Genomic DNA, 18955 nt, shown 5'->3' on the forward strand with positions numbered 1-18955 from the left:
GCAATTATATCTGGTTAACCACTTAACATATACCTGACCAAACAGGTTTAGACAGCCAAGAAAATGCAAATTCCAATTCAAAGAGAAGTGCTATCTTGGAAAAAGAAAACTCAGTTGAGATCAAAATTGTGGAAGTAAGGATTACATTCTTAATTATCCCTTTAAAAGTAATTATTAAGCACACCATGTGCCAGGTCTTGTGCTAAGCCCTAAAGGCACAATGGGGAATAAAGAAGAACAAGACAAACTTCCTGACTTTAGGGAGTTCACACTGATAAAAAGGAACAGATGTTAACTAGAGAATATCCATAAAAATGGGATGGCTGAGGAAGAATGATCATGGCACTATGAAAAATGAGGTGGGGAAAGCTTCTCTGGGAAAGCACTGATTTAGGAGTAAGAAGGGAGAGCATGAGTTTGTTCCATGAGGAGGACACAGGGTGCATTCCTGCAGAATGACCAATGTATGCAAAAGGGGTGGTATGCAAACCACAAACTGAAAGGCCAGTGTGGTCAGAACACATGGGTAAAAGGGAAGCACGTATAAAATGAGGCTGGAAGAATAGGTAGGGACTGATGCTAGGCCATCATCACCTTCTAATCTATGTTAAGATTTTGATCTTTATCCTGAGACCAGTGAGAAACCATAGGTTGGGGGTATGTTGTGACATCAAATCTGAATGGTGAATTTTGTAAAGATCATTCTGGCTGTTGTGTGGAGAACTTGCTGGAGAGCCTATTATTATTGCTTTAAAAGTCCACCTTGGCTAGTGTGATGATTACCAAAATATTAAAAAATCTTCCACACATCCCCTAAGCAAAGCACTCCTTCTGCATCCTTCTGCTTTCTAGACTATGCACAGGCACCCCAACACAGAGCCCCTGCCACGGAAAACAAAGTAGGACAAAACACTGCTATGCATATGAGGAATTATTTTTGTCAGGCCCATGCTCGGCTTTATCATTGTTTGTGGAAGAGAAAATGCAACATGAAAAACTGCTTCCTTACTTTACCACGATTTAAAAAAAAACAAAACCCTGCCTCTCCTAACTTTGTTTTCTTTCCCAGGCCATCTATAAGGCTGACTTGGAGTGGCTGCGTGGCATCGGCTGGGTGCCCGAAGGGTCTCCCGAAGTACTGAGAGTGAAAAATGCCCAGCATATCCTACAAGACAGTGTCTATCGGACACCTGTGGTGAAACTCAAGTACACAAGTATCGTTGACACACCTGAAGTTGTTCTTGCTAAATCAAATGCTGAAAATATTAGTATTGTAAGTCACATTTTTCTTCTATATTAAAATTAAGTTCATGTTATAGAAAATGATAATTAACCTGGTAATCCATTTGTAAGATAATAATATTGATGATAGCAAAGATTTTAATAAGTAATATTGATACAGTTGTTTTGTTATTGCTTACTAATTTTAAACCAAAACTCAAAGTATGAATAAAAGGTATTAATACAGATTTCATATCAAATTTGAGTAACTTATGTGAAAAGATTCTGGAAACTTTTACCTTAGTATGAAAAGATCCTGGATCAGAAAAATCGAAAGTTGTGCACTACAACTAGCAAAATGACAAATTGTGAAGTAATTTTGTTATCATTGGTTCTTTCCATAGCCAAAGTACAGAGAAGCTTGGGACATGGATAAAACTTCAATCCACATAATGCCAGATACTCCAGAAATTAATCTCGCTAGAGCCAACACTCTTAATATGAGCAATGTAAGTACTGCAACAGATTCCCTTTTTGTTTGGAAAGTCACCCAATTGGTATGAAGATATCACTAGGGAACTCTTCATAGCCAGGGAAGAGAAGATTGAGTGGGCAAGGAGGCCCTTGACCAGGAGTGAGGAGAGGGGCAGACCCCTGGCTTTCAGTCACTGGGCAAGGCCAATTATGGTGAAGCAATGTCAACGTGACAGAAGAGAGAAGGGAACAAGGACAAGAAAGATAATGAAAGAGGAATGAAGAGACACACAAAGAAGAAAGGGGAATTAACAACAGATTCAGAAGAGCACAAAATAATTATGAGAGTTCTTTTCACAACTTTATACAAATTAATTTTAAAACCCAGATCTGTAGGGGATTTTTAAGGAAGTTATAAATTACTAAAATTGAGCCCAGAAAAAGAATAAAAACATATTGCAAGAAATTAATAGGTTATTAAAGACTCTCCTTCCTCCTCTCTGATATCAGGGTCACCCAGAATGATTTCATAGGGGAATTCTTTCCAAACCTCAAAAAATAAACAAACTGACAGAGAGCCTAATGAAACAAGGAAAGCCATCACCGTTATCAAAACTTGTCAAAGATAGTTCCACAAATGAAAACTGTAGACCATTAATAATGGGGAAAATCTTAAATGAAATATTAACAAATCAAATTCAGTAACAGATGAATATGATATGATACAAACAACTAGGGTTCATTCAGGAATGCCAAGAGTGTTCTGTATTCAGAAACCTAATAATGTGATAAAACAAAAGAGAAAAATCATATGCTCATTGTATTAGATTTAAAAAGACATGTGGCAGGGAGGGGGAAGGGTAAGCTGGGACCAAGTGAGAGAGTGACATGGACTAATGTACACTACCAAATGTAAAATAGATAGCTAATGGGAAGCAGCTGCATAGCACAGGGAGATCAGCTCAGTGCTTGTGACCACCTAGAGGGGTGGGAGGGAGACGCAAGAGGGAGGGGATATGGGGATATATGTATACATATAGCTGATTCACTTTGTTATACAACAGAAACTAACACACCATTGTAAAGCAGTTATACTGCAATAAAGATGTTTAAAAAAAAAAAAAAAAAGACGTGTGGGACTTCCCTGGTGGCACGTGGTTAAGAACCTGCCTGCCAATGCAGGGGACACGGGTTCGAGCCCTGGTCCGGGAAGATCCCACATGCCACGGAGCAGTTATGCCCGTGTGCCACAACTACTGAGCCTGCGCTCTAGAGCCCGTGAGCCACAACTACCGAGGCCAGCGCGCCTAGAGCCCATGCTCCGCAGCAAGAGAAGCCACTGCAATGAGAAGCCCACGCACCACAACAAAGAGTAGCCTCTGCTTGCCACAACTAGAGAAAGACCCCATGCAGGAACAAAGACCCAACGCAGCCATAAATAAATAAATACTGATGAATTAAAAGAATTTTTTTTAAAAGATGTGTGAGCAAATCCAATATCCATTCTTATTTTTTAAAATAAAATCTTAGCAAAATAAGAATAAATGAATATTTTCTTGTCATAACTAAGAATAAATCTCATATCAAAGGCCAGCCACATCCTCAAGTAAGTAAGCTTCTCAGTCAAGTCAGGATACCCATAACATTACCATTTATTAATATTTGCTGGAAGTAGCTAAGTGATAAGCTTCTTATTCACAGCAAAATAATTACATAAGAATAAGTATAAGAGATAAATATTGGAAAGAACAAGGCAAAATTATCATTATTTGCAGAATAAATCATTACATGCCCAGGGAAAGGAAGAGTATCAACTAAAAAGTCTATTAGATAAAAAGAGAATTCGCTTACATGGCTAGCTTCACAGTTTAAGAAAGTTCAAGAAATGTACCACCTTCATAGATCACAGAGATTTTTCTGTGTGTAGAACAAGTATGACCTTAGAAGAAGGATACTACCTTAATGCAGTCCACCATGGCTTGTAACTTGGCATCTTTCAAAACATAATAAATCTTTGTGAGAGAAGGAGCCTTCCAAGCAAAGATTACTCACCATATGCCAAACTGCACCACCAACTCTATTGTAATGAGCCTCTTGGGAGCTAATTTTTTCCAAGGGCTGGGAAGAAAACAGAATTTTGAGGCATTGCTACATTCTTTTTTGGACCAGAATCAGTATATGGTGCAGTGTACTCTTACTGCCAAGTGACTGGATGAAGAAACAGCCAGCTCGTCACTGCAGTGTAGTCTCCTCACCCTCTTCCTTCTGAGCCATAGGTATCTTTGGCAGGGGAATTCTGAAAGTCTCATGGGCTCTCTTTTACATGATAAGTTTCTCAGCTGGAAATACCAGAACCCTACCATTAATATCATGATAAAAGCAAGACTAGTAATTGAAACTATGCCAAAAGTAAAGTTGTTAAATTTAGGTATTTAGATACTAATGAGAATGACTTTTGTTTTGGAAGAAATCAAACATCCTATTTGAATGTTAACCAAAATATACACTTTCTTCATACATGATGTTGCCAGTCGTATAATCTCGATAAAATCCACTATTTTAAATTATTTCCATCATTTAGAAAGTACAACTTTTGCAGAATATTTGTATATCATTTTATGGGTAACCAAGCAAATCCATGTTAAATTAATTCATTTAATCTTCACACTAATCACACGGGTAAGACTGTTATTTTGTTTGTATCATATGGGAAAGCTGAGACTTAAAAATATTAAGGAATTTGCCCACATTCTCAAAATTAGTACGTGAAGAAGTTAGGTCTCAAGCCCAATTTTTTTTGTAGTTCAAATAAAAAATATATTTGACCACATAAACAAAAAAAATACATAAGAAAAAATAGTGTAACAGTATATGTAATAAAACAAAATAAATTTTAAAAGTTTAAATAACATAATTACAAATTTGCATGAAATATTCTCTAGTGTAATACATTTAAATGTGGAGAACACTTTTTTCTTTTGTACAAAAAAACAAGTCAAATGTTAAAATTGGACCACCCAAAATTCATACAAAAACTTGAATGAAAATTCATATAAAACTTGTCCATTACAAGGACAAAATTTATCTAAGCACTCATTTTTCAAATATGAAAAGGCCATGAAACTGTCAATGATTGAAATTCACTTCTCCTTTCTGCACTGTTCAAGCTCCCATAGTGATAGGTATGATTTCTGATTTATACATTTAAATTACTCTTATTTCTGAGTCTTTCTGACATCGTCAGTACAGAAGGTATCCACTTAAATGTGAGTATATTTTTAGAAGGCTATCTGTAAATCAGTCACTACTTGAACTGACTTCTCTTTACAAACAAAACAGTGCTGCACTTAGAAAATAGCCGTTACATCCAATGGTGCTTCAGAAAGAAAATCTAACATTCCCAAAAAATATGCATCATCAATCGTATTAGAAGATCTAAGAAACCATACAGAGAGGAAAAAAACTCAAATGTAAAATGTTTATAATTCTGAAGATTAAAAAATGAATTAATTAAAGAGAATTATTAAACTAGAGAAATTCAATACTAGCCTGCCAATGTCTGAACTTAAACATATCCCAGTACCACTAATACACCAATACAAGAAGCAGATAAACCCTTTTACATAAACCATGAACAACTACATCAAAGCTATAATTCAAAAAAAAAGAAAAGAACTCTTGTGCAGCCCAGATCTTTGGATTCCAGATATGATTTTGTTCTCCAGTACATTGGTACAGAATGATTCTTTCACCTATTCTTTTTTTAAACTGGTTCTGGGACTTCAAAAATGGCACCCCTCTGATATTAATTCTACTTGAACCCTTGGAGTCATTAGTAAGTTTGAATCTGGAACGATACCTTATTTTTCCTCCTCTTCAGAAAATTTACCGCGAAGGTTGGGATGAGATGAAGATGAGCTGTGATGTACGGCTGGACGCCATCCCCATCCAGGCCGCCAAGGCCTCCAGGGAGATCGCCAGTGATGTGAGTATGGCCTTGTTTAACTCCTCAGTTTTTCAAACAAATGCCCTAGGTACACTGAGAGTTCATGCTGTGATCCATCTGCTTTGTTTTTCTGTCTCCAGTATAAATACAAGCTTGACCATGAGAAGCAGAAGGGACACTACGTGGGTACCCTCACAGCCAGGGATGACAACAAGATCCGCTGGGCCCTCATAGCTGGCAAGATTCAGAATGAAAGAGAGTACCGGCGGCACTGGGCCAAATGGAAGTCTAAGTTCCACAGCCCTCCAGATATGCTTTCCATCACGCACTCTAAACATTGCCAGGCTCTGGTCAGCGACATTGATTATCGCAATTACCTGCACCAATGGATGTGCGTGCCTGACCAGCAGGACGTGATTCAGGCCAGGAAAGCCTACGATCTGCAAAGTGATGTGAGTGGGCTGCGTTTTAGCCTGAGCTCTTGCATCATTTTCCCATGACTCCCAGAAAGTTTATGTCATTAAATCCTTGCATCATCACTTCACATCTTTATATAGCGAAGAATTTGGTTTTGGTTAGACCTTATAGTATGGTATCAAAATCACCAGAGCCATGAAGGATCTGGACTTTGTATCAAGAAATAAGTGGTAGTGTGAATATAGTTCTTAACTGTTTCTGGTTAAAGACAGCTACTCTGAAAATATTATTTTAATAGAATTTAAGTAGCAATAGAGGTTTAAATTGTAACTAAAATATCAGCAGTCCATGGTCAGGATGTAGTCACAGATATGTTATTTTAGTTGACACAGTATTTTTAAATGTTGAATTAAGTTGCCAAGGCTTTTAAATCAGGGAATTTTGTGTACAAATCTAGGGGTTCCCATTTTTATTGAAAAAAATCAGAGGATGCAGCTCCAGACATGCATTAGCCCTTGCAACAATAACCTGGATCTGAATTGAGGCTAACCCCCTTTAAATAGCAAATAAGTCCCCAGCTGGTTTGTCATACCACCTGGCCTCATAGTTAATTTACTTATGTTACTTGTCTGGCTGCTTGAGTATGTCATTCTTAAAATGCATTTCTCCATCAGACCAATGGATAGAATAAATATGACCAGGGTCACTGACTTCTTCCTGGTCTTATTTTCACAGGCTATTTACAAGGCTGACTTGGAATGGTTACGTGGGATCGGCTGGATGCCAGATGATTCTGTTTCCGTCAATCATGCCAAGCACGCTGCAGACATCTTCAGTGAGGTATGCCAGGATCTTATCCTGCCATTCAGCACATTTCCTAAGAGACTGAGCAAAAACTATACGAGCCAAAATGCAGTCATTCCCCATCAGCAGTTTTAACAATTTCAATTGCTGTCATTTAAGCCAGACGTACATTTTTCCAAAATAATCCTGTACTGTCCCTTTCACATTATGGAATCACACCCATTTACACTCAACAATGCTTAGAATTGTATAAATAGAAAACTTCTTTTGTCAGCAATGGCAATACACTTGAGAGAAGTTTGTCCAGTTGAAAAAAAAAATGAACTGAGTTCACATAATGATACATTACATGGCTTTGGGAGCTAACCAGGTCTGCTACTTTAAAATCTGTGGAAGGTGTAAGAAGGCAACCCATTTGTTAAAAAATAAAATGCTAAGAAGAAAGCCAAATTGCCAGGAAGATGCCATTGACATACGGCATTCTATGCCTCTAGCAGAGAAAGGGTCCTTAAATGCAGCATATCTTTATCAACTCACACAGGACCAGAGACTACAGCTATCTAAAAGATATTTTCTTTCCCATAGAGAAAATATCGCACAAAAATAGAAACTCTCAACTTTACTCCCGTGGATGACAGAGTTGATTACGTGACAGCAAAACAAAGTGGTGAAATCCTAAATGATGTAAGTACATGACTGTCATTCTAAAATTGCTCGGTTGGGAAGACATCATTTCCAAAGCTTTTCCACTTACTTACACTCCGCGTGCAGTCATTGTCTGAGATACAGATTGTAAACGTTGAGACGAATGATGCTATCATTTGCTTGGACAACATTATGTTTTCTTAATATCAAGGAACTTACCAACTTTCTTCTCATTTCTAGATTAAATACCGAAAAAATTGGAATGACACCAAATCAAAGTACACCCTCACAGAAACCCCTCAGCTGCACGCTGCCCAGGAGGCAGCCCGAATACTAGACCAGGTATGGATTTTACCTGGATGCCTGGCACTTTGTATGGGGACAGAGGACCATAACATAACAATAGGAGACTTACCCCTCCATTCTGACTCCTTGGTTTAACCCTTTGTCCTGGCTCTCTGTCTTTTAGTATCTCTACAAGGAAAGCTGGGAGAAACAAAAAGCCACAAGTTACATTTTGCCTCCGGATGCTGTGCCGTTTGTTCATGCCCATCACTCTGGTGACGTTCAGAGTGAGGTAATTTATGCTGATATGAGTGTGCTTTGCAAAGGCTGGACCTTCCCTGTGCAGGAACCCATTTATGCTAAGGCATGTAGCGTAATGGAGAGTTCCTTGTTGGCTGGCAGGCCTGGCCAGGTTTGGGGATGGTCAGGGTACCTGCTCCCTTCCGGTCCTTTTCCCATGGGCTTTTGGCATTCTTCATCTTTTTTTTCTTGGCTTCTTTAAAAACTATCGTTTGAAGTCTTTGTTTTTTCTTCTATTCCCTGCTTCCCTAAAATCTCTAAGCTTTCAAATACAATATTGCCAGAATTAGAAAATAAGTGTATATTTTTCTATTTTTAAATTGATATTTCTTTGTATCTATTTATTTCAATGTTTCTGTTTTGTTTTTTAGCAAAGTGGTAAAAATAGATTTTATTTAAAAACTATAGTAAAAGGGTAAAAGCAACCTCATTACAGAACTGGGCTCAAGTCCAAATACAGAAAGGACAATTGAAGATTTATAGCCAAGGAACAGTGAGGGGTCCAGTGGACGGAAAGTTACTAAAAGGAGATATCAAGGATAGGGGGACTCCTGCTAAACTCTGCTAAAATTTAACAGAATTTTTGCTAAAACTGGGCTATGCAGCCCCAGCAAAGACAGAGACCAAAGTGGAGCCCTCATCAAGAAGAGGGCCCAGGGGAGCCTGACTAAAGTTTGATCAATGAGAGAGCCTGTCAGTACTTACGTGGTTCTCCTTAAATAATTACATCTACTGAGCGAAATAATGATTATTTTATTTCTATTATTTTTATACAAAAGATTTATATATAATCTTGCAATTATTTCGTGCAATCTTGTTGCTCTTTCCCTTTTACTTTTAAAAAAAAATATCTTTATTGGAGTATAATTGCTTTACAATGCTGTGTTAGTTTCTGCTGTATACCAAAGTGAATCAGCTATATGTATACACATATCCCCATATCCCCTTCCTCTTGAGCCTCCCTCCCACCCTATTTCAATGTTTTTTGATATTTATTCTTGGGGGAGTAACACAAAAAGCTGGGGGACTGAGTTTGCTGATGTTTCAAGCCCCCTTTGCCTTGTGTGCTTGTCAAAGCTGATGGGATCTCTGTTCCTCTTCCCACCAGCTGAAATACAAAGCTGACCATGTCAAGCAGAAAGGTCATTATGTTGGTGTCCCGACGATGAGAGATGATCCTAAACTGGTTTGGTTCGAGCACGCAGGCCAGATTCAGAATGACAGACTATACAAAGAGCACTATCATAAAACAAAGGCCAGAATCAATATACCTCCTGACATGGTGTCGGTGTTGGTGGCCAAGGAGGGGCAGGCCCTTGTCAGTGATACTGATTACCGGAATTACCTGCACCGATGGACGTGTCACCCTGACCAAAATGATGTTATTCAGGCAAGGAAGGCCTATGACCTACAAAGCGATGTAAGTGATTTTTGTTTCTTAATTATCTAGAAACGTATGGTCTACTCTGAGAATCATAAGCAGCGTTCTAGAACCGCCAGTCTATGACACTTTGGACCATAAATACTTAGTTTGCTCTCAGAAGGTAATTAAGACTGGATATGAAGTAGAGAAAGGTTGGGAGCAGTGACGGACAGCTTTGCCTACTGACTGTGCATTTCTGAATAACTTTCAAAGTCAATTTTTTAGAAATCTGCTTTTGTACCATCTCTGCCATCAACAGCTCCTCACATTTGCGTGGAAAATTATCAACTGATTTAAAATAATAATTGGCTGGGGTGGGAGCTGAGATGGAGTTGGGATTTGGACTATATTAGATGATAGTATAGTCAGGGACCTGGGAATGCCTCCTTCTTGCTTTGCTGAGCGTCTCCTTCCTCATGGCATTTATGAAGGAGTTGCTTACAAGGGATCAAAGCAAAGAGGACACAATGTACTGAGGAGCTGCATGAGGCCCAGAATCCCTTATGCAGAGTTTAAAGCTGGGATGGAGAATATATCTCAGGCCACCTCCCATTGATGGCTGAATCAAGATCTCTACCTGCCACCAGCAGTCTTTAGGGAACAGAAACACAATGCATCGATGTGATGCTCAGATGCGCCGAGGAGCTAACCTAACCCTACCTGGGTCTTCTGATAATTACCAAAACAGAAACAGGATGTCAAAGACTGCCTGCAGCACAGGTGGTGAACTTGAACATCCCACCTCACTGGTTGCTGCAGGAGGATGACCACTGTGGAACTTTAATCAGATTAGCAACTCCTCTTCATTTGGTGTGGGATGGCCTGAGAGAATTCAGCAAGTGAGGGGGAAGGGTAGAGATGGGCTGGAGGGATGCTTCCCCCAACCCTACAGTACATGAGCATTTACTCCTTTACTTAGTCTAAATGCCCCCTTAGTCTAAATGTATTTCTGTGTAACTATAACTTCCTCGGTAAAACCTTCTCTTATGCTCACAGATGAAAACAATGGTCCCTTACCCTCAACTCCCACAGCATCTGCATGGTCTTCCTCTCATAGCCTTTAACCACTTTGCACTTTATAAGTAACTTTTCTTTACACTTAGAGGTCTTCCTTATACTTATACCTCAAATAACCTTCCATAGTTCTTCATTTATAGTAACAGGCTCAAGAAATGTTGCTCAGGTGTACAGATGAAATCATGATTGAATCAATGAGACAACAGCCACTAGAGAGAAAACCCTAAAAAGCTTCTGAAAACATTGTTTCTAACCTGCTGCTTGTCATCCTGTGCCTGAGTCATTTATACCTGCATCATGTCTCCCTTCCTGCTCTCAGAATGTCTACAAAGCTGACCTGGAGTGGCTCCGAGGCATTGGTTGGATCCCCCTGGATTCTGTAGACCATGTGAGGGTTACCAAGAACCAGGAAATGGTGACTCAGGTAAGCAAAGCCTGTTCTTCTTACATAAGGCCTGGCCTCCTTACCTGCCATGTGGGGATATGTACCTATCCCCATGTGGGGGGGCGGGGGGACACCTGTCTTAATCGTCTCTATTTCTTTGTAGATAAACTATAAGAAAGATGCTCTTGCCAACTATCCTAACTTTACAAGCGTGGTGGATCCTCCAGAGATTGTTCTGGCCAAGATTAACTCAGTCAATCAAAGTGATGTAAGTTTGCTTTGTGTATAATGAGATACACAAACCGGAGACTTAGTTGTCTGTAGTTGAACAGGCTTGCGTAACTCCAGATAACTGCGTGTGAGACGATAGGGAGTAAATTATAAGAAAATCTTTGGCGGAGAATGTCTTAAAAGTCACTAGTAGGTGGTATACTGTACCCACTTTTAGATAGTATCTAAATTATTATCCAAAACTTTCCATTATATTAGTTATAATATAAATTATATATCATATAATGAAATTTAACCAGTTGGTTAATCTCTAAATGTAGACTAATTATTATCTTGCTAGGTAGATCTTGTGAAACTTTAAATATACATGTAGAATAATCAAAGGTTTTGTTTTGTTTTCTCCCCTCAGGTAAAATATAAAGAAACATTTAATAAATTAATAAAGGGCAAGTATACCTTTTCTCCAGATACACCATATATTACCCATTCCAAAGACATGGGAAAACTCTACAGTACCGTAAGTTCCATTTTATGTGATATACAACTCAGTTCCGAATTTTAAGCTCTTGTCAGTATTCATATTCTTGGCTGATTTTGTGAGCAACTGAACTTACAAGGAGATCTATTGTTTTTGTTGTATTTAGTCTTGTTTATTAGAAGTAGCATATTATTCAGGGCAAATAATGTTTATCCAGCTGGTGTTGTTTGAGCCCCTGTGATGTGCCAGGCCCTATGAGAGGCACTGAGGAGCTAAAGATCAATGAGACAAACCCTCCAGGAGCCCCTGTAAGTGAGGGAGACATTCAAATGAAGAGAGAGACAATAACCTAACAAGAGCTATGTCACTTCCGGGCGCACGTAGGACCAAGCAACTACCAACAGAGAGAAGAGAGGAAAGGCTGGTCCCTCTTTAGCAATCATGTACATATATCTCCAGCCAACAAGTGGAGGACTTGCCCTCCAAATTTTAATTCAGCTAATCTAAAGGTGATGTGTGTGTAGCGTATATGTGTATATGCCGAATGGGAAGCCATCTTTGGTGATTCTCTCTCTGTGTGCAAATTTGTTTTCACTTTTATTAGAAATGTAAATACGGTTAAACTCTGTTATAAAATGCCTCAGGGTCTGTAGATTTAATTTGCAACAAGCCCAAAGACTCTGCCCTGTTCTTAGGTACGCACACTAACAGCTGTTAATGAAGATTTAAGCCTTGCCTTTAATCATGAGTATTTTACCTTGATTTTACTACTTTCTTTCGAGTGGCACCTGAAAGAAGTTGAATGCAAACTTTTGTTGATACACCTTTCTTTGTCCTAGATACTGTATAAAGGAGCATGGGAGGGAACCAAGGCCTACGGCTACACCTTGGACGAACGCTATGTTCCCATTGTTGGAGCCAAGCATGCTGACTTTGTGAACAGTGAGGTCAGTAGGACTTTTTCCTTTCACAAGTTTGAGAGTCTTTCCAGCCACAAAGGGCTGGTTAGAAAGTCCCAGTGATTTTCAATGTTGCACCTATTTCACAGCTTAAATACAAAGAGACCTATGAGAAGCTGAAGGGTCACTACCTGGCTGGAAAAGAAATCAGTGAGTTCCCCAACGTGATTCACTGTCTGGATTTCCAAAAGATGAGGAGTGCGGTAAGCAAAGTTCACTGTAACAGAGGATCTGCACACTTAAGTGTAATACTAGTCTGCCTATTTATAATCTGCCCTTTGGTTCAAGATTAGCTGGGGGGGTGGGATGGTGAGGAATGAGCCAGTCTTGAGACTGTCCCCCGCCCCTGCCAGTTAGCCCTGTGCACCTCTGATGGCTGTGTGTTTTCACCCTTTCCCTCCTGCCTCCTCCAAACACAGTGAGGGCTCTGTATTTGGAAAAAGGAGAAAACAAAGTCACTCTTTACCCTGTGTTATAAAAGGATGGGAAATTTTTAAAGAAGAAGAGTATATTAAAGTGTCATTTTTTAACCTTAGTCTATTCTAAAGGTATTGATCTATGTTGAAAATAAGACTATAAAAGAGATTGATCAGAATAATTTACATTTAATTCCTTTCTTATTTTTTGTCTTTAAAAACATATTATTCTTTAGTTGAACTACAGAAGACATTATGAGGACACCAAAGCAAATATTCATATCCCCAATGATATGATGAATCATGTGCTGGCTAAAAGGTGCCAGCACATCCTCAGTGACCTGGAGTACCGGCACTACTTCCACCAGTGGACATCTCTTCCAGAAGAACCCAATGTTATTCGGGCCCAAAACGCGCAGGAGATGTTGAGTGATGTATGATGTCCTTTCTGCAGGTTGACTAAGTTACAGGCTTCACCCAGCCCTGCCTGGGGCCCCATGTTCTAATTGTCCCTGTATTCCTAAACCCTGCTGCTTTTCAATACAAAGTGGCATGAGTAACCTTTTTTGGTGTAAGGATCCCCTTGGAGCAATGAGGCACCTATGTTAAATATTTTATCTGTTCAACACTAGACTAAAACTTAGCTGTTGCTCTCTTCCTAAACTTCTTTAGGCCAGGGCATTAAAGACCTTCCAGGTGTTGAGAAACCCACCCTATGACTGCTAAGTACTAAGCACAGCCAAGGGCTGATAGGAAATTATCAAATGCTCGATTGTAAATTCAGTTAGTACCTGTCACCTTTCACAGTTTCTTCTTTCTTGCAGAACGTGTATAAAAGTGACTTGAATTGGCTGAAAGGCATTGGATGCTACGTTTGGGATACACCCCAGATCCTCCATGCCAAGAAATCATATGACCTCCAGAGTCAGGTGAGCCATCTTCTTAGAGGGACTAGCTCACTGTGGATTGATGGGCTCCATGGTGCTCTCAGTGGAGTGATAGCAAGGCTGTCCCTGTGCCCCAGAGAAAGCAGCTTTGACAGTGCATGATCTAAGGGAACCAAAGGCCTCTGCCCAATAAAACCTCTCTGGTGGCCTGTTCTGGTGCTGGCTTTCCTCAGTTTGAGTCTCTCCTGTGATTTAAGGCTATAGACATTTACAGCAGAAAGTTATCTGGGAGGTGTTTCAGAGTGAACTACTCTCAAGCATCTACACCTTAGTTGATCAGGTTAACTGGCAGGGAGTAGAATGCACATGCATACTTTGACCATAAATAGTTAAATCTTGAAGTAAAAAGTAGACATTTGGGAAATTTCCCAGCAGAAATTCAGCTTGGATAGGGCAGACTAATGGAATGTTGAAATTGAGGGGCTGCTGTCAGGGATGGAGTATAGGCATGGAAAAACAACACAAGGAAGAAGGGACGTGGCAAAGATCTAGACTCCACTCTTGGTCAAGAGAAACTGTTAGTTTTGACAGCCATGCAAAGTCTCAAACTGTACAACGTATCCTCTGTTAGGATTAAAGCAGAAACCCAGAAATAAAGGTACATCTAAGTAGGCACAAACTGCTAAAGCTGATGGAAGACCTGCATTTTACCATTTTCAGTGACTTTTCTTTTTCTTCACAGATACAATACATGGCAGCAGGTAAAGAAAATCTAAAAAACTATAACCTGGTCACAGATACACCGCTTTACGTGACTGCTCTTCAAAGCGGCATTAATGCCAGTGAGGTGTGTCTTCCTTGTACTTCTCTCCCAAGACAAGCTGTTATTGTCTTTACATATTGTCAAACAATAGAAAAGAATAACCCATCCTTTTTGTCTGTAGGTGAAATATAAAGAAAATTATCATCAGATTAAAGACAAATACACGACAGTTCTAGAAACGGTGGATTATGACAGAACCAAGAATCTGAAGGATCTGTATAGCAGTGTGAGTTGAGTTTCTTTTCTCTGTATTTGAGTTACCTTTTTCACCTTTATAGACAATACGAGATGAAAAGGGACAGACAACCTTACCCCCAAAGGTCTTTCCAATCTTTTTCCCGGACCTTTAAATTCCTGCTTTATCTTGTAAGTCCTCATAGTTACAAGTAAATCAGCCCCAATTTGAATATTGTTCTATTTCATGCAATTGACACAAATTCACCAACTCCTTCCTTATTGCAGACAGGTACTGTTGAAGCTCTTCTTTGTTGACCCTAGACTTGTTTTTCCGTGGCTTCTCCCTTGGCCAATGACTTACAGACCAACAGAGGCACACTTTTTTTCCTGCCTCTGAATTGGTTACATTTTTTTTTTTTTTTTTTTTTTTTACGGTACGCAGGCCTCTCACTGTTGTGGCCTCTCCCTTTGCGGAGCACAGGCTCCGGACGCGCAGGCTCAGCAGACATGGCTCACGGGCCCAGCCACTCCGTGGCATGTGGGATCTTCCCGGACCGGGGCACGAACCCGCGTCCCCTGCATTGGCAGGAGACTCTCAACCACTGTGCCACCAGGGAAGCCCTGGTTACATTTTTAAACTTCATTTTGAATTAATTTTAGATTTACAGAAACACTGCAAAAATAGTACAGAGAATTTCCTCATACTTTTCTCTATAGTACAACTATCAAAACTAAGCAATTAACATTGTTACGATGTTACAATGTTAATTATAGGCTTTATCCAGACTTCACCACTTTTTCCACTAACCTGCTTTTCTGTGCCAGATTCCAATCCAGGATCCCACATTGCATTTTGTTGTCGTGACTCCTCAGTCTCTTCTAATCTGATAATTTCTCAATCTTTCCTTGTCTTTTTCTCATCTTGACACTTTTGATGAATACTAGCCAGTTATTTTGTAGAATAACTGGCTAGTATTCTTTCCTCAATTTGGGCTTATCTGATGTTTTCTCATGATTAGATTAAAGGTATGCCCTTTTCTTTTTTTTGCAAAAATAACACAGAATTGATGCACCCTTCTCAGCACACCATAGCAGGTGGTACATAATGTCAATAACTTGTGATGACCTTGATCACTTGGTTAAGTTGCTCACTGCCGAGATGCTCCACTGTAAAGTTACTAGTTTTACCTTTGTTATTAATAAATATCTTGGAGGAGATCCTTTGGGACTATGCAAATATCCTGTTTGTCCTTATACTTTCTCTCATGTGTTTTAGCATCCATTGATGGAGCTTGCCTGCAAGAATTATTACTGTGGAATATGCCTACTAGTGATTTTCTCTTTCCCTTTTTTCTTCTATATACATTTATTAACTGGAATTCTTCTGTAAGGAAGAGCTGTTCCTTCTCCACTGTTGGTTTGCTTACATGGGCAATACCCATGGCTCATGGGTATTTATTTTATTCTATGGTAGAGTCTAATATTATTGTTATTTATTTTGTTGCTCAAATGGTTTCAGCTTTGCTATGGGGAGCTCTTTCAGGGTGACTCCTGTGTCCCCTTGATACACCCAATCACGTGTTTTTTGAGCACTTCCTTACTGCTTGGCACCACAAGATGTTCCAGGCTCATCTGTATTTTCCCTGTTCCAGACCTGGAATCAACCACCTCTCTAAGAACTCCCAGTTTATTTTATTGGAGAACGGTATTTTGAACCAAGATTTAAGCACTAAGTGTGCTCATTACTACTAGGATGTCATTGTTCCTAGGCCCTCTAAGTGGACAGAGCTTAGAAATATATGCATGTATACTAACCCATGTATGCATACATATCTGTATCTATTTCTGTACTTACCTAACTGTATCTATATTTTAAAATCATGAGTCCATACTGATACCTTCAATGCAATTAAACACCACAGGGTTCATTCTATCCTTCACCCTTTCCTTAAGTGAAACTTATTTTTCCAACTTATGACTTTCTATTTCCTTTCCAGTGAAAAGCCTGGCTCTCATTATTTATGATATATCTACTTATTTGTGCAACCCTTGTATCCACATAAAGTATTTTCAGAATATCTAACACACGCCTGTGAGAAACAAATTTACTAACTAGAGTAGGGTATTTTTTTTTTAATAAATTTATTTATTTATTTATTTTTGGCTGCCTTGGGTCTTTGTTGCTACACGTGGGCTTTCTCTAGTTGCGGAGAGCAGGGGCTACCCTTCGTTGTGATGCGCGGGCTTCTCATTGTGGTGGCTTCTCTTGTTGCGGAGCACGGGCTCTAGGCGCGCGGACTTCAGTAGTTGTGGCACGCAGGCTCAGTAGTTGTGGCCCATGGGCTCTACAGCACAGGCTCAGTAGTTGTGGCGCACGGGCTTAGTTGCTTCGCGGCATGTGGGATCTTCCTGGACCAGGGGTCGAACCTGTGTCCCCTGCATTGGCAGGAGGATTCTTAAACACTGCGCCACCAGGGAAGCCCTAGAGTAGGGTATATTGTGTGCAGCTATATTTGCCTATAGCCTTAGAGTATCCAGTCAAGTTACCATTTTCCAAATTTACTTAAGTCAGTTGTTTTCTTCGCCACTTCCTTCACTGTAGTCTTGTTATACATTTGTATTACAATCAGATTTATTTGCTACAGTTTGTATTCCATTTTAGTCACCTCCCCCATTCTGGCTGATTCTTTGGTTGGTTGTTTTAATTTGCATACAGTAAATTTCACTCTGTGGTATGTAGTACTATGGCTTATGACAAATGCATAGAGTCATGTTTTCACCATTATAGTCAAGATACAGAAAAATTCTGTATTACCTCCACATTGTCCCTTTGCTGCCCCTCTCCTCTCCCCTAGCATCCACAGAGCTGTTTTCTGTCCCTATAGTTTTACCTTTTCCAGAGTGTCACGTAAACGTGATCACAGTATATATGTAGCCGTTAGGTCTGGCTTCTTTCTCTTAGCAAAATGCATTTATGTTTTACGCACATTGCTGCCTAAATCAGTAGTTTATCCTTTTTATAGCAAAAGCAATATTCCAAACCACAGTTTGTTTTTCCATTCACAGCTGAAGGACATCTGAGTTGTGTCCAGTTTTTGACAATTATGAATAAAGCTGCTATACACATTTGCATATAGGTTCTGTGTGTTCATAACTTTTTATTTCTCCTGGGTAAATAAATACCTAGAAGTGGAAACAAACATTTTTTAATCTTCATATATATATATATATATATTCATATATATTTTAATGTTAGTGGTTTTCATCCTCCAGGAATCTTAGACCTATGAGGGAATGAATATGGCATTGAAACCTCTGATAACTGTGAAACTGTGATAAGTGCTATGGTAGAGAACAAAATAATGGACTCTGAAATTATGGTCATGACATTAAACCCATTATTCACTTAGGAGTACTTGGCTCCTACAGAGTGAGAAGATCTGGGGATTGCTAGGGAATGTCTGAGAAGGACAAAAACAGAGGAAAAATCCACTGCTGGAAGCTAGCCAGATTGCATTTTTCTGTGTTCACAAGAAGATTTTTAACCCCTATAGAACCTGTACAAGGAGGCCTGGGATAAAGTGAAAGCCACCAGCTATATCCTGCCTTCCAACACCGTGTCCCTGACACACGTCAAGAACCAGAAGCATCTGGCCAGCCATGTAAGTCAAGTACAGATATGATAACCTTCCCACCACCCTTTACCCTTCCCTGCCCTCCACTTCCAAAATGTTTCTGGCTGATTCCTGTGTTGCCTGTGTTGAACACCAGCAAATAACTCCAGACACTTGGTCATCACAAAGTCTGTGCACTTATGCTTCCTCTCAAGGGCCCTGAAGTCCAGAGAGATTCACAGACACTTACATGAAGGACAGCGATGTGACCTTTTAGGCTGCCTGCCTGAAAATGACATGGATGGATACACTCTATTTTAGCCAGAAATGGGAATAGGTAGAGGACATAATATGCCATACAAAATACTCTTTTCTAATAGAATTATGTGGACATTGCTATAAAAAATAAACCAGTGATGTACAGCAGAAACTAACACAACATTGTAAATCAAC

At 39.5% G+C, this 18955-nt stretch overlaps 1 protein-coding gene across 1 annotated transcript in view; it reads left to right on the forward strand.

The window, feature by feature from the left end:
* The window catches only part of NEB (nebulin), a 253510-nt gene that overhangs the window by 171103 nt on the left and 63452 nt on the right, over window positions 1–18955 (forward strand). Inside the window, exons 82-100 of the mRNA XM_029224606.1 lie at window positions 1070–1273; window positions 1626–1730; window positions 5576–5680; window positions 5782–6093; window positions 6794–6898; window positions 7448–7546; window positions 7748–7849; window positions 7977–8084; window positions 9201–9512; window positions 10852–10956; window positions 11081–11185; window positions 11558–11665; window positions 12466–12573; window positions 12675–12788; window positions 13238–13435; window positions 13826–13930; window positions 14631–14735; window positions 14833–14937; window positions 18443–18550. Of these exons, the coding sequence (XP_029080439.1) occupies window positions 1070–1273; window positions 1626–1730; window positions 5576–5680; window positions 5782–6093; window positions 6794–6898; window positions 7448–7546; window positions 7748–7849; window positions 7977–8084; window positions 9201–9512; window positions 10852–10956; window positions 11081–11185; window positions 11558–11665; window positions 12466–12573; window positions 12675–12788; window positions 13238–13435; window positions 13826–13930; window positions 14631–14735; window positions 14833–14937; window positions 18443–18550 (2613 nt within the window). The remainder of the gene's footprint in view (window positions 1–1069; window positions 1274–1625; window positions 1731–5575; window positions 5681–5781; window positions 6094–6793; window positions 6899–7447; window positions 7547–7747; window positions 7850–7976; window positions 8085–9200; window positions 9513–10851; window positions 10957–11080; window positions 11186–11557; window positions 11666–12465; window positions 12574–12674; window positions 12789–13237; window positions 13436–13825; window positions 13931–14630; window positions 14736–14832; window positions 14938–18442; window positions 18551–18955) is intronic.

The sequence above is a fragment of the Monodon monoceros genome, unplaced genomic scaffold (assembly GCF_005190385.1).
Source record: "Monodon monoceros isolate NGI ecotype Baffin Bay Population unplaced genomic scaffold, NGI_Narwhal_1 Super_Scaffold_16, whole genome shotgun sequence".
Lineage (NCBI taxonomy): Eukaryota > Metazoa > Chordata > Mammalia > Artiodactyla > Monodontidae > Monodon > Monodon monoceros.